At 38.6% G+C, this 16,529-nt stretch overlaps 1 protein-coding gene across 2 annotated transcripts in view; it reads right to left on the reverse strand.

Annotated features, from left to right (window-relative positions):
- Positions 1–11,056: 11,056 nt before the first annotated feature.
- The window catches only part of runx1 (RUNX family transcription factor 1), a 241,767-nt gene continuing 236,294 nt past the window's right edge, over positions 11,057–16,529 (reverse strand). For both annotated transcript variants that reach the window (XM_062975081.1, XM_062975080.1), the window contains one exon: positions 11,057–14,973. In XM_062975081.1, coding sequence (XP_062831151.1) covers positions 14,480–14,973 — 494 coding nt within the window. In that variant the 3' untranslated portion in view covers positions 11,057–14,479. The remainder of the gene's footprint in view (positions 14,974–16,529) is intronic.

Raw genomic sequence — 16,529 nt, forward strand, 5'->3', positions numbered from 1 at the left:
GCTCAAAACTTCTCAAGCAATCTACATGTTTCTAGGTGGCTGCCCCTTTCTATGGCCATATGTGGTCAGGGGAGGAGAAGGGGAAGACATTTCCTTCAGTCATCTGCAAGAATTCTAGAATCATAGCATAATAGAGCTGCAAGAAGCCACATGGGCCACCTAGTCCAACCCCCAGACATGCAGGAAAAGCACAATCAATATACTCCTGACAGATGGCCATCTGTCAGGAAGAAAATATGTTCTTCTGGACCTGCTGGGGAGTATTCCAAAGATCTAGGAGGAAAACCATCATCTTCAGTTGCAGTAATGGAGTCAGGTGGCTATCTAGATGCCCCTCACCTCCTCCCATTCTCCACTGACCATTCATTGGCCATGGTGGGAACGTATAAACTTTAAGATGGCCTTTCCAAACTGTGTGCCCTCCAGATATATTATATCTGGCCAGCTAGAATTCCAACACATCTAAGGGGCAGTTGATAGGGAAGTCTGCAGTAATCCTTATTATATCCCAGAAACAGCACAGAATAAAGAACTCATTCAAATCTAAAACAATAATTTCAGTGACTTGCTGAGAAAACTATCAACTCAGTTGACATTTATTGAATCCTTTCTGTTACCATCCTCATTCTTGCTTTTCTTTAAATCTTGTCAGTAGTGTGTGTGTGTGCGCGCGCACTCTGTCCAGATGTGGTTTGTGCTGTCACAGTCAGCTGTCTGGAAGGAGCCTTCTCAAGAACAAAGAGTTGGAACCTAGAAGGGAACTCTGCACTCAACACAGTAATATTTCAATTGGCAAGGGAATAATCACAACTCTGGATTTACGACCAAGCCAATAAGGCATAATTGCCAGCAATTATGTCATGCACACACATCAAGCTAGTGGATTCTGAAGTATATCTTCCCTTCTTCATGAGCCGACTTCTGAAAAGCTGATATAAAAAACAGTGAGCAATTTTCATTTTTATTTCTGTGACAGTGGTGGAAGATGAGAGTCTTTGGCATGCTGTCATAGTTTTTCTTTCTCTCTTAAGTTTTGCTAATAGAAATGCCAGGTTGCTTTCATTTTGCTTGGCTATGTGTCAGTGGATGGTGAATACTTATTCACACACGAGCTCCCCACAACCACCACAGCAATTGAAACACACTTGATCTTGCCTGATTTTGGAAGCTATGCAGGATTAGGCAGATGGAAGACCATCAGAAAAGACAAAGAATCTCCAGGTAAGAAAGGGAAAGAATCTTGGCCAAAACCCTGTAAAGATGCTGCTGCTAGTCAGAGTGGACAACACTGGACTAGATAGATCAGTCGTTCTCAACCAGTGGGCCACTACCTAAAATAAGGTAAAAAATATGGTTTCCTGTGTGTGGGAGAGCAGACGGTGACTACTGGATGGCACATGTTCTGTGTCAGAAACTAGACCTGATGTGGTTATCCAATGCAATTTTCTGACTCAGCATCCCAAATAACCAAACTGAATCTAAAGTTGACCAAAAACTGATTCATAATCCTTTTGGTGCTAATGTTGGAAAGTGGTCCCTGATCAAAGTGGTCCCTGGTCAAAAGAAGGTTGGGAACCACTGGGATAGATCAATAATCTGATTCAGTGTATAGCGGCTTCCTATCTCCTAAGACAGCCTTCCTTTTGTTCTGTTGCTGATTCAAAGAACAAGTATGAATATGTACTGAAGATTTTGTTTCCATGGCGGAATCCAAAATCCCTACTACCTCTTCTCCGTCAAATTCATAACGCAATGTGTGATAGAGGCAAAAGACAAGATGGCACCTACTCCATGTAGAGTAGCTGACCAGACTGCTTGCTGAATTTTGCCTGAACATTGGCAATGAGATAGCATCCTCTGCAAGAATCTGAGGCTATTGGCTACTTTCAAAATCTAGGATAGGCCACATGGCATGCACAGGTTGGGCTTTTAACAGAGGAAAGTAACACAGGAGAGGGCAGGAGGGCTCAGAGGGATCCGTGAAGAAGAGCTGCCACACTGTTTGTCCTGCCATAGGATTTGTCCCCTGAGGCAGTTGTCCCATTCTTCCTAATGTCAAGGCTAGCCTTAACAAAGCAGGTTCCCCATTCCCAGGCTGGACTGAATTGTGAAATACTTTCTCCTCACACATGAAGAGAAAATTTGCACAAACATTGAGCTTCTACATTCATGTGAAGCACTTATGCCACAGCTTACGCCATGCAAAATGATAGAGAAAGGGCTAGTGGAGCCATTTTTGTACTGCATCTAAATATCAGAACTGCACCAATGATTTCCATCTCGAATTAACTGGTTTAAATTTCAGAGTGCTTCAACTGGAACCTTTTGCACACTTGGATCCCATCCCAGGAGAATGGTGAAATATACATAAATTACACATAAATTACAAACAGAACAGCTACCTGTCTTTATCACTATGGAATATTAGCAACATGAAAAATCACTAACATAATTTTCCTAGGGAAATTGAAATCAGATCTATACAGGAAATCCCTCTTGTTATAAGGAAGGGGGGGGGGGATATTGACCAGACATCTTACAGAGGGCTTTTATTGTACAGAGGAAAGAAGAAGGCGGAGAGACTGAGTGCTTTACACATTGCAAACATCTTATGATACTTTAAAGAAATTTGAAGCCAAACATTATTTATTCTATGTCAGACATAGAGCTTTATTTTAAAGCCTGTGTATTAGATTTTCTTCCTAATTTATTTTACTCTTTTCTTACAAACCCAAACAATTCCCAGACAATGACTCGTGGTGACTAATAGAAGTCTGGAAAACCTTTAGATGTCCCTGTAACTTCAAACCAAAGAGCAAACTCTTGAAGTCATGAGTTAAATATTTCTCTGAAAATCTGTATAGATTTAGATGACTTGTTTAAATGCACAGCATGAGCCAGCTTCAGATAAGCATTTTATGCCCATTAATTTCAATGAAAAAGAATTAAGCACATCATTACTGGCGGAGGGAGGGATTTGTGGACTTAAAGGACCTTGGATTTGGCTGGATTGCCCTTCACGTTCAAACAGAACATACATACATTCTAATGTTTATGTGTCCACATTCTTTTGCATTTTGGGTAAATAAATACAGGTACAAAACAGGGCAGTGGGTGGTCTGATTTGAGCATAAGTCTATGACTCTTGGAGACCAGGGCTCAAATCCCTGGTTGGCCTTTGAGTGTTGTTAGGCAAGTAACACTCTCTCAGCCCTAGAAGAAGGCAAGATCCCTTTGAGAAACATCTTAAAGAAATCCCTGTGATAGGGTCAGAAGCAACTTGAAGGCACAACTAAGCCCTGAATCCTGCTAGTAATTGCAACTAAAGTAGATTCATCGAAAGAATGGTTGAATATATGTAAATCCCATTGATTTCATGGGTCAACTTTATTTGAGACTCCCAGTAGGATTCAGACCGGTATGCTTTCTGTGACATCTGCGAAAGATAGTAAGTGCTTAAACTATCACTTTCTCACTTACACTGAAGTATGGGGAGGTATGTGTTATTGGTTCTTTTTGCATGGACAGTTTGGATACAGTTTCAAAAGCTAGGTCTTGTGAGGACAGACATTTTGAATTATTATGGAAGGGCATCAGTTCTTTTCTGGCAAACACTAGTTATGATTATTTAGCATATGGGGAAAGATTTCCTCCCTCTTCAAGTGTTCCCAGAGCACATGGGAATGTCTCTTTTTAGACATAATGAGGTGGCTGACTCAGGCAGCAGATTTGGCCCACATCTTTTTGGTGATTTATGCCAGTGTGATTATTGTTACATAACATACAAACTTTTTTCAACATTGGCAGATATACCTTGTGCAACACTTTCTCCCTGTTTGTGCCACAATAACCACATAGCACTAAGGTGCACCTTTTGGGCCCCTGACTGGTGATATGGCACTGTGCCAGTCATGCTGTTATGATTGAATTGCCAAGGGGAAAGTAGCAGATTTCATCCTCCAGGATCTCTCCAGTATAATGTAAGATTTGGGCCATGGAAGAACTACAATTGAAAATTGTTACATTTGTATTGCAAAAGAAAACATTTGGAGATGTATCCTCATGTTAATCTGTTGCAGTACAAACAACAAAGTGTTTTTGTCACCCCAAAGAGTAACAATTTTTAAAATTTAGCATGAGCATTGTGAGCCCCCAACCCACCACAGGTTATGTCAAATAAAATTTCCTAATCTTGAAGGTATCTCATGATTTTTTTTAACAGGATTGTCTTTCAAGAAGAGATATGTGCAAGATTTGTATTTCAGGTGCCAAAATTACTTGGTCAGTCAAGTTGGGCTTTTTACATTTTGAGCTGGGAATGGTGTGTGTGTGTGTGTAATCTGCGCTTTTGCTTCAGGCAATAAGATATCTTGGGCCAGCCTTCCAAGGACCTAAACAGGGAAGACTATGAAAGTAAATGCCTGAACTCTCTGGTCACAGGGAGCTTTGGAAACACAACTGAATGCAACTTTTATCATTTCTGCCTGATGAAGCCTGTCAAACTTTGAAGGATAGCATGATATATTTTACACCTTTTGGCTGGTCTAATAAATTTATTTCTATGTGATGGAATTTGGAATTTGCTGGGCGAAGTCCTATATCAGGAGGCATACATCTGGCATATAGCTACATAGCTCTCCACATGGCAATTTCTGTGTTGCTGGTGAGTGGATGAATGAAAACATGCCCAGCTATTTTCCTATAACTGGTTGTGCCTCTGGGGTGTTTGGGAGGTCTCTGAGGTTATCTCCTTACAATATGCCTAGCTACAGGAAAATAGCTGGATACACCTTTGCTCATCCCCCTTTTTCAGTGACATTGAATGTTTTTGGTGTAGTGAGCTGTAACCCTTACTATGTGGTTTTGCAGGTGGTTTTGGTTGTTGTGCAATCCATAAGATTCCTGACCTCTGCAAATTGGATTTAATGATATTTTAACTCAATAACAGCAGGCCAACAGTTGTTTCATAAACAACAAGCTTCTCATTGCGCCTTAGAGTTTTCAAAGCCCAGTGTGAAATGAGAGTCTGACTATTTTCTTTTCCATGTTCCCCTGCAGAGATTACTAACACAATTTGGAAACTTTATTTTTTGAAGCTGTAGTCCAAAAAAAGGCAGTATTTCCCATTGTTGGACTGGTAGTTACAGATCCACCCAGGCACAATGGCCAAAGTTGTGAACAAATTGGGTGACCCTTTTGTGAGAAGACCTTTCAAAACAAATTTCATAAAGCTCTGTAAAATAATAAAACCACTGGATGCTTGCATATTTCTCAAACAATTTATTTGTCATTCACACTAATTATAATATTGAATGTACAGAAGAAATTGTGGTACAAAGAAAGCAAAATTTCCCTTAGAACAAATGCAGCAGCCCAGCTGCTCTGCATGCTACTCACAATGATTTCACCTGGATGTTCTGTAGAGGAAATGCCTACTCAGATATATCTAGAAATATGATGGAGTGGGAATGGGGAACCGACTCCAGTTTTTTTTCCAAACAGCTATCATGGAGAGGAAAAGGTATCCCCCTCTAAAAGTGATCCAAAATATGACAGCATCAAGAGAAGACTTGGAAGGTTCCAGTACACAGCACAAGTTGGTTGTAATACATTTAGAAAACATGTGTCCAAATATCTGTTCAGCTCCATTTGCCATTGTGTTCCACGCATGAGATACTCCACAGAATAATGTCCTGTTGAAATGTGTATTTTTAAAACTTATTTTGACCTTCAGAATACCACATGTAACCAACAGCTCTTTGCACATTCACTTCCCCCCACAACAAAAAGGTGAAGAGTTTTAATGTGCCACACAAAACCATGCTTTGAACTGTTTACAAAGTAACTAAAATAGTTTTCATCTTGAAATCTAAAATAATTAAATTGGAAAGAAACAAGTTTCTTACAGTATTTAGCAGAGGCGAATTTAGGAAAGATACAGAAAATGAAACATGACAAAATACTTATAAGCATTAACCATATTTTTTCTATGAAGCCTTTGAAACTTATTTACATACATAAATACAATTAAGTCTCCTGATGCAACCCTTCCATGAGATGTGAAACAACATTGCTAGGGGGAAAATATTGGCCAAAGAAAAGGGTGAGAAAAGTTGCAAGGCAAAACAAGCCTTAGAGAATAAAATGTTTATAAAAAGTTATAAACAAGATTTGGTGAGCAAAGTATAACAAATGCCATCTAAGTAAAAGCAATGAATATTTTGAGGGCAGAAAAAGAGATATATTTGTTTGTGGGACATCTGTGGGAAATCAGTTGAACTCATTCATCTCTGTATGTCAGTGGTTCTCAACCTGTGGGTCTCCAGATGTTTTGGCCTTCAACTCCCAGAAATCCTAACAGCTGGTAAACTGGCTGGGATTTCGGGGAGTTGTAGGCCAAAACACCTAAGGACCCACAAGTTGAGAACCACTGCTGTATGTGGATAAGATCCAGTTGCATGCCGACATTAAAATATCATAAAATGTAACTTCTAGAGCAATGTTAAGAGATCTGACATTCAATTGTACAATAATTCAAAAGTGAGTCTTACTGATTTCAGTGAGATTTTTCTTCTGATAAATATAGTTAGGATTCTCAGACATTTAGCTCAGCAGCTCAGTGAAATAAAGTATGACCCATATCTCATTGCAAACAAAACAAAACAAAACAAAACAAAACAGCCATCTAAACCAATTCAGTTCAAGCCAAATTAATTTAAAGGACTTTTAAACCAACTTCTTCAGCTTGAATATGTTATATTATTTAATAAAAATGTTTCTCTTCATTAACCATTATTGGCTGTCCCAATCTAAAATGTGATGCCTAAACAGTTATATTTTACAAAACGGAAAGCCACCTCTCTTGGAGAAGAAAAGCACATCTAAATTGGGGAAATGGTGTTAGAGTTTTCTTCCAGGCTTCATTCCTTAGATTGAATTCTGATAGTTACTTAGCTTTTCTAAATAATTATTTTTTTGTAAATTATTTCATAAATTACCTGTAATGTTCCTGCTTAACAACAAGCAACCTAGTATGTTCTTAGTAATATGTGGTATTTTGGCTTAGTCACTTAGACCAGACATGGTCAAACTTCAGTGGATCCAGACTTAATCATATTAGGGTAGGTGTGTTGCAGTCAGTGGAATTTAATCTGCCTGATAAAAAGCTTCATTGATTTCAGTGGGTCTAAGTCAGACATGGTCAAACTTCAGGCCCTCCAGTTGTTTTGGACTTTGACTCCCACAATTCCTAACAGGCTCAGGCCTCTTCCTTTTCCCCCTCAGCCGCTTAAGAGGCTGAGGGGGAAAAGGAATGGGCCTGAGCCTGTTAGGAATTGTGGGAGTTGAAGTCCAAAACAACTGGAGGGCCTGAAGTTTGACCATGCCTGACTTAGACCCACTGAAATCAATGCAGCTTTTTATCAGGCAGATTAAATTCCACTGACTGCAACACACCTACTCTAATATGATTAAGTCTGGATCCAACAACATATATTAAAATATGGGACTCTTAATTTTAAAAAGGAGCTTATAGACCTCGAACTATTTGGGCCAGCCATCTGACTCTGGCAATGCAACTAGTCTAGAAGTTTTCAGTACATGCTGTTTCTCAAAATGGGCTCCGTTACTCAAAAGGAAATGTATTTTGAGCCTTTTCAAATATAATTAAGGCAGGTTGCTCACTTTGCTCTTTCTAATACTGTGTGTGCTGTAAGTCCACAAAATCCTATGGAAAATACCACAGGCCCTTGTTTTCCCCTGGGGTTTTGATGCTCAGATTCTATTATATATACAAAGGTGCAGTAAAATGATATCCTTTATATAAAATGGCAGAATAAAAATTGGGTTTTGGAGGTTTTTTTGGGATATTTTTCAAGCCATGGATGATCAAATTCTTGGATGCAGAATGGATGCCCAACTGTTTATAGATCTGAATTGCTTCCTCCTAAATGCTCATTGCAAGGGGAGTCATATTATACAGTGTTCCCTCACTACTTCGCAGTTCACTTTTCGCTCCCTCACTGCTTTGGGGGTTTTCAATATTAATGTAACCATTTATTGCAGTATTTTTGCTATTTTATGGGGTTTTGGGGTGTGCAAAGGATTTTGGAAGGAGGGGAAAGGGAGAAATAAAGGGAGGAAGGTAGGGAAGGGTTGGAAATAAAAACGGGCGATTTAGCTTCCATTCTTCTTCTCTGCCAGTGTACTGTATATTATAACTGTTAAAATAAAGTACAGACTGCATTGTAGTAAGTGGTCTGTGATTTGCCCTCCTCCACACATAGAATAAATATAGTGTCCCTACTTCACGGATTTTCACTTATTGCGAGTGGTCCTGGAACGTAACCCCTGCGATAAGTGAGGGACACACTGTACTCCAAATTTATAATTTGGTGGTGGATTTGAGGGCTGCATGTTGTCCACTCCTGCTCTGTCACCCATGCTAAATATATTCATCAGAACTGGATTGTAGGTATAGGCAGTCCTCAAGTTACAAACATCTGACTAAGAAATGACTCATAGTTAAGAATGGGGCTGAGAAAACAGGAAGTGAGAGACATCTACCCCTAGAAAGGGAAATTCATCCCTGAAAGAGTTATCATGGGGAAAGGATGTCTCCACTGAAACTGTATCACCAATCCTTGTTTCCACAGCAAGACAAATTGTTCAAAACCCAATTATTACAGGGAGAGAAAGTGAGTTGAAATCTTCTGAACTTAGGAGCAAATCTACAGAACCTATCTTGTTCACAACTCGGGGACTGCCTGTGACTGGTTTCTCTTCTAGCAGCAATTCATTCTTCTTTATGAAAGCCTAGCATAACTTCAACTAACATTTTCATGGGGTTATACCATTTCAAGGGGATGGGGAAGGGAGGGAACCCAATGTGCAAAGACTCTCTTACACACTGAATTTGGAGGTAACTGTTTTTAGTGCTATATAAGTAATCAAATAAAAATTTACCATATATACTCAAGTATAAGCCAGGCTTTTCAGCCCTTTTTAGGGGTGAAAAAGCCCCCTTGGCTTATACTCAAATGAGGGTCCTGGCCAGTTTATATTTGGGTCAGCTTATACTCAAGTATATAGGTAATCATCAGTCAATCTTATCTTATTAAAGTCTTATTATCTTAAATTACAGTTTTATATAAATAGTCAACAAACATTTAACTTATTGATGCCTCAATCAATGTAATTTTATTGGTATTTATTTTTATTTTTGAAATTTTCCAGTAGCTCCTGCATTTCCCACCCTCATCTTATACTCGAGTCAATAAGCTTTCTCAGTTTTTTGTGGTAAAATTGGGTGCCTTGGCTTATATTTGAGTTGGCTTATACTCGAGTATATAAGGGATGTGTTCTGTAAAATAAAATCTAGTGTGATCCATGTTTTGAAAAACTGAACAGCTAGTGAAGGAATCAGAGAATGTGCACACAACAATTGGACTGCCTGGATTATCGTATTAAAATTGTCCACATAAATGTGATTTCTGATGTTTTCCTGGAACCTGCGGCATTTAATTATAAAAACTGAATACAGGAGTGTAAATCCAGAGTTTACGGACACTAAGGATTAAACTAGATATTAAAGGGAATGCATGTTTAAGACACTTCCCTCCTGCAACCAGAAGTAGGTGTCTCAGTAATAACATTTGCAAATTAAGCCAGTACTTTTGTGTGTGTGTACAGATACAAAAAAGATAAACAACATGCAGGTGATGAGAAGCTTGAAGTATGATGACAGGCATCTCTCCCCACTTGAGGCAGAACTTCCTTTCAATATGTACTAAACATATAATACATGTTGGTTCCAAGCCATGTGAAAGAACAGCTTTCAAAAAGGAAACCAGGGTTTATTTCTTGCAAGAAAAAAGGAATGCTTGTGAGTGGTAGTCCTAACATGTTAAATATTAGCTAGAGGGTTCCATGGGGATAATAAAGACTTGACATGCAGTAAAGGATGAAGTGGAGAGTAAAAGATAGGTCTCTGATTTTAATATAGGGAGCATACATTAATTTCATTCTAGGGAGTCGAGTGGAAGGACCTGCAAAAGGCAAAATGATAGATGCTCTTCACTATGTGGTATTTGCAAATGATACAGTATCTTACTAAAGGTATTAGTCTAATGTGGTTTGGGGGATTTTTCTTTTTGAATGTTTTGTACTAAGAGAACAGGGTGGAATACACTTAATATGGATGCATGAGGAAAACAATTGCTGAAAATATATCATACTTTGCTGGTGGCTGAACTTGTCCTACATTTAGCAGAGTAAGAAAACCATTTGTTATTTATTTACTATGTTATGTTATGTTTACTGACATCTGTTGGATTTTCTCCCTCGTACCAAAATAACTATCTTCCTTGAGTTGAGGTGAGAAATGAGCACCACTTTCGGCTCTGCTAGCAAAGTATCTTGGAACAACCCTGGCTGGAATGACACATGTCATTTCTATTTAAAAGAACAGGAAGCAAGCGATGTGAAAGGTTTCTGTCAGAAGGACATCCACTTCCACTATGAGTAGACAATACTGAGCTAGATAGACAAATGGCATGAAATGGTAAAGTTAGCTATACATTTACTGCCTTCCTCTGAAGATGTGAAGTGTTTTATATCCCCTTCTGCCTCCCTTGATCTCAGTTTAGCTGACCTTTGTAGGACTTTAATAATTGCAGATTCCCCCAGAATCTTGCCATTTCACACTCATTACCTATTATAGGAATGCTACCTCAACAGTTATTTGGTTCCATTTCAGCCCCCAATATTTGTAGTTTTGACTATTGTGAATTTGATTATTCATGGATCTGATTTAAAATGTTTTCTCTACGAATCTCTAGGTCCTTCAATGTGATTCCATCTTCAGTTGCAATGGAATTCAACTATAGAGTTGTACTGGAAGACCTAGAAGTTCCTAGAGAGGTATTCTCTCAGGTAAAAAAAAATTAAGCAATTTCTTTATTCATTTTTTCCCATTTTCATGGAAGTCCTGTGCCTCTAACTCCACTGAATGTGGAGGGTGGACTGTATAAACAGATTGTAGAAATTATGCAGTTGGTCTAGTTGCTGTTATTTATTTAAATAGATGTCACCAGCAAGCACTTGTAACAGAAAATAAAATGCATTGTATTATAGGCTGCATCGTGTGAAAAAATTACTATGAAAGAACCCTTTAAATGTCATTTGGAGAGGTAAGAACTGAAATATGAAACATCAGAGAAGATGGTTGTAACAGTTTTGTAAAATTAACTACTTAAACAACATTTTTTTAAAAAAAAATCAGAAGCACAGAAAAGTTTCTTTCTTTAAAAAACTTTAAATACTCTAATTACAACACATGTATTAACTCAAATAAAGTTTAAAATTCACCTTCAGAAACCCATTAACCTACTAGACTGAAAGAGGCGAACATGACATTGTTTTTTGTTTGGCTGAGATCAGCTGAAATGATTTTACGCACAAAAGTTGACCCTACTGATGTCATAGCATTGCTTAACTCTGTAACATTTTATACCAAAGTGCTACTGCATCAAACACACAAACAAGCCAAAAGCAAACTACAAATATATATCTATATCTATAAGTAAAAAGAAGTACTTTAAATAAGTTCAGCTGTTTTGCTGCCTGCAGCCAAGGATCTTTCTAAACCAAATCCTTTTATTATTTCTTTAAAACACCCAACACTGATTTAAATACCAATGGGTTGACCTGAAGTTGTTTCACTGATTTTGGAAGGTCTGTTAAGAATCAAAAGATAATTCTGAATTCTGTCAACTTCAGCAGGTTCTGTTCTTGAGGAAAACGATTGCATTGAGATCCCCCCGCCCCGTATAAAATAGTGCCTAATAATTACAGTGATAACTGGTATGTTTGAGATGTAATAAACAGTGAAACAACAATAATCATATTAAGTTATCATGAAAACAAATGGACAAAAATTACAAATATGCTATTGGGTGGGCTATTTCAGCCTACCGATGTGATGGTTATTCTGCTTCTCCGTTTTAGAGAAGGCCACCGTTTTGCAAGGTGAACTGTTTTTATGTGTTGCTGGGGTGCCAATTCAATGTGAAAAGTTGCCAGATGTCATTTTTAAAGCGACAGTGAGTCCAAAAGGCTGCAAACCTGCATAATGTGTGAGAGAAGATGTGTAGCTTTCTCGCCTTCTACTGTTTTTCTATTGAAAACTGCCTGTCTGCTTTTCCTCCTGTGGTAGAACATTGAAAGGCAGTCATACCTTTCCTTTCACTACAGACATTCAGTTGGCATAATAAATTCAGAGCGATGGGAATTACAGGCCAATTCCGTAAGATGGCCATACATCTCCTGCCCCTATGTTTTAAGGTGAAAAGCAGCTGGGGATGAATGAAGGTATAAATGGACCCATTCCCATGCCATTTTTCTGCTTAGGCCTACACCATCCTGAGATTGTCTGTGGCAGGTGCTTTGTAAGGATGCAGAAAAAGTAACTGCAACTCTGTACTACATAAACTGTGGGCTTTATCTCTATTGATTTCCACGTAATCTGTATCCAAATGACCGAGTTTAAGATCAGAGCTTTAAACATGTTCTTGCATTCTCTAGCACATCAAAGCACAATGTCCAGTATGTGTCTGATTCTACCAATAACATATAGATCTGGAAGTTACTGCTAACCTATGGTGGCTTCCATGACAATGGGGTGGTGACTCAATTCCAGGTTTAACTCCAAACTTTACTGTTCAAGGTACTGAACCTACTTTGGGGAGTATAGTTGGCCCTCCACATTAGCTAGGGCTAGGGGTACTGAATCTCCACAAAAAGTGGGAAAACTGAACATACAAATACTATTTTAACACCTCTCTATGTTCTCCGATGTGACTCTACAGGAAATACTGGGACATTGATTACATAATCTCTCTGGAGGAGCTATAAATGTCTAGAAAAGTGTTCTCTCTATGAATGTCTAGGTCTCCATCATGCCTCTATGGTCATCTTCTGGCAGATGCTGACCATAGGGTCATACTGAGAGATCTAGAGATTTCTATAGAGAACATATTAATCAAAATTGCAAATAATCAAATCTGTAAAGGTTAAAACCGGAAATAGGGAGGTCTAACTGTACAGCTTCTCTAAACATCAGAATTTAAACATTAGATTTACCACACCACTGAAATGGAAGCCATCAGTGGCCACTGCCAATATGGTATCTGGCTGTTTTTGGTTTTGTTTTTCATTTATCTTCATTTTCAGGATGTTGATGCCGTATAACAAGGAGCATTATATTCAGTTTTTCTTGGAAACTGTGCTCTCCAAGACCAGTGTCTGCCTCTAGTGCCCTGCTCCAGCTCTATAAATCCTATTCAAACCTTCAACATGAAATAGCAAAATCCTTCCCTCCCCCCCTCTAAGAACAGACATATCTTGTCACTACTTCTTCCTTACTAACATTTAAAATAATTTTGGGTTCTCAACTGGAGAAACTTTATTGTGTGTTAATTGACCGAAGAAAATGAAATGGAACAAAATGTAAACAATACTTCTAAATAATAAAAGTCACATTACCCATAATTATTCCAGCCATTTTATATGTGACAATTTAAAACTTTGGTTGCTACAAAATGCATGTGCTTATTTTTAAAGCATATTTAAATAATAAAAGGTATCACACACAACAAACTCAATGCTGAGCATAAATATCAGGCAACTCATCATAATTTCAGTAGTTGAAAAGGACGCTTGTCTGTCACTTTTTTATATTAAAGGAAATATGAAATTACCTTCTGGGAAGGTTTTTTTTGTCTCTTTTGGATGTGTCTGGCTGATAAAGTATGAGATAAGCAAGCATATATATTTTTTTTTAAAAAAAAGATTAAATCTTTTTGCAATTTTAAGGTGCCAAAAAGGAAATAAAAATAATATGCAAAGAAGGATGAGTTGCATCCCAAGAAAAAATAAAAATTAAAAAGAATTCCCATACTCTTTGAAATATACAACTTGACTAAAAAATTAATTCCAGGATATAAAACCTCTTATTCACAGCATTGCTAAATCAGAAGTATTCACAGTTTCTCTCTGAGAATCTTCCTATACTTCCTTTTACCTAATATGTCAAAATGATTGATTAAACTCATTAACATGGTGCAAGACTTTAAGCCCCCAAACCATATGTCAAAGGATTTAAAAAAAGATTTGCGGAGTTCCAAATTCACTTTGAAGTGTCACGTTCTGGAAACACATTGAGTATCTATTCTTTCCCATATCAATAGACAAAGTGAGTGAGTAGTATTACCGCCATTTAAAACATTATCACCTCTGGATGAGTGCACTTTTTGGGAATGTAATTTCCTTGCTGAGTAAAATCAGTTGGTCGCCATGGCACCATTCCCAGAAATACTGATTTCTAGACTGCTTCTCTGTATGTTATATAAACATGGCAGAGCCCTCAATCACTCATGAGAATACCATGGACACCAGCAGGTTGGACACATATACTGATAATTCAATATGGTCGCCATACTGCTTCTTCTAGGCGAGCTGTGGTTCCCATGTTGGTAGGAGAGTTGCTGTGACTGCCTTCTGTGTCCACAACATCATTCTGGTTTGGAAGGTTGGGATTGAGGAGGGTCGATCCTGTGGAAGCATTAGTGCAAGGAGGAAGAATACGTGGGGGTGACCGATCTCCTCCAGACATCATGGAGAACTGGTATGATCCTGCTGACGTTCCATAGTAGAGATGATAAGATGGAGAGCTGGTCTGAAATGGGCCACCTTGAGCCTGAGAAGAACCTGGGTATGGAGGGGGTAGATAAGTGTGGTATCTTGTGGCAGTGGTCATGGCAGACATGCCAATTCCTATTCCTGAACTGACAGGTGTTGGAGCGTAGGTGAATGGTCCTGAATAGTGCATACGAGGATCAGAAATGGATGGAATGGCAGGGAAAGGACGTTCAATTCCTACTCTTGGATCACTGAACGCAGTTAGGTCGGAAGCACCTGGTTTTGGAAAGAGGACAGAGAAAACATAGTAAGGGGTACAATAGAGTGGTTCCCACTACAGTTCAGGAAAAAAGTGAATAATACTAATAGATCTCCAGTTCTAAAGAATATCAGCCACATTTCAGGTTAAAGATGCAAACAACCAGTGTAGTGTAGTGGTTAGAGTGAAAACTTGGGAGATCCAGATCCTAGTCCTCACTAAGCCATTAACCTTACTGGGTAAGCTTGGACCAGTGAGCCTGACCTATCCCACTAACATATTTTGAGGATGAAGTGGGAATTTGAAGAGCCACATATGCTGCCTTGAGCGCACTGGAGGAAAGACTGGGTATAGACGTAACAAAACAAAATGAATTATATGATACCAAGAGTGAAATATTTGTAATATGCTTGTGTTGAGATCTTTTGAAATTTGTGGTGCACGTTCAAAAAGATACTTAAAGGATCACTTCTGTATGTGCCTGCATAAGAAAATACCCACTAGAAATAATTCTTGAGTCTGCCCATCATCTTAGGTAACCAAGGACTCAGGACAGTGCTGTTAAGGCCAGATTTGGAAGCCAATGTCCAGGGTCTTATACCCTGGCATTAGAGAGTGAACAGCAAAGATAAAGGCAACAGCAAAACACAATGTGGTATAAGGGGCTGTGTAGACCCGAGAAACAATGAGACCCAGAAATCCGCCAAATATTTTGCTGTTTCAGCTTTCAAAGCAGATATAGAGCTTTTGAGAGAAAGTGGAGAGTTCTGAAATATTTCATCCTTTTAATAATAGTGCCATTAGGTTGTATTCAGAAAATGTTCTTTGTTCTTGCTCATTTTGTTGTGAACCCTGTAAAAACATTTATCAAAGGGGCACTTTTTAATGTAGAGGAAAATGCCTGCAAACGTCAGACTCTTGTCCTCCTTTCAGTTCATCCCAACCTGTTACTGACTTTTGACTCCCTGTCTCAGCCCACAGAGATTCAGAGACTAGGGATGAAAATATGCCAAATAATATGAGCCATGTTTGAAATAATGGTTGAATGTCATTTCTTCTCTGTTAGTTGAGGAGCTCTCACTCACCACCCAGCTCCAATTCTCTGCCTGCATCCCCTTAAAACAGATTAAAGAGATAATGGGCTCTTAAAAGAGTGTTTCTAGACAGGCTCCAATTAACAGGGACCCTGGCTCCTCTTTCTTGCCAGCATTAAAGGCATTAAAATAACAATAAAGGAATATTTCCTCATGGCAACACCTCCTCAGACAGTGTAGAGTCTGCATGAAAGGAATGTGTATGACTGTGTATGGAGAGGCGGGGTGGGAGTCTGTAGGTGGGAGAAAGAAAACAAAAACCAGTCTGCACTGTGACTGGATTAAAAGGGCGCTGCAGACATCTTGTAGTCTCAAGTTCTGAAAGCTTGTCAGTCCAACCGTCAGGCCTCTTTGATATACTTTTATGGCTTTTTCAGAAGATTTCTATGACATGTTATAATGTCTTAATTCCTGATATGCCAAATATAATAACTATTTGCTTTTCTCCTTAACAATACTACCGAACACCTGGATGTACC

The sequence above is a fragment of the Anolis carolinensis genome, chromosome 3 (genome assembly GCF_035594765.1).
Source record: "Anolis carolinensis isolate JA03-04 chromosome 3, rAnoCar3.1.pri, whole genome shotgun sequence".
NCBI classification, from domain to species: Eukaryota; Metazoa; Chordata; class Lepidosauria; order Squamata; family Dactyloidae; genus Anolis; species Anolis carolinensis.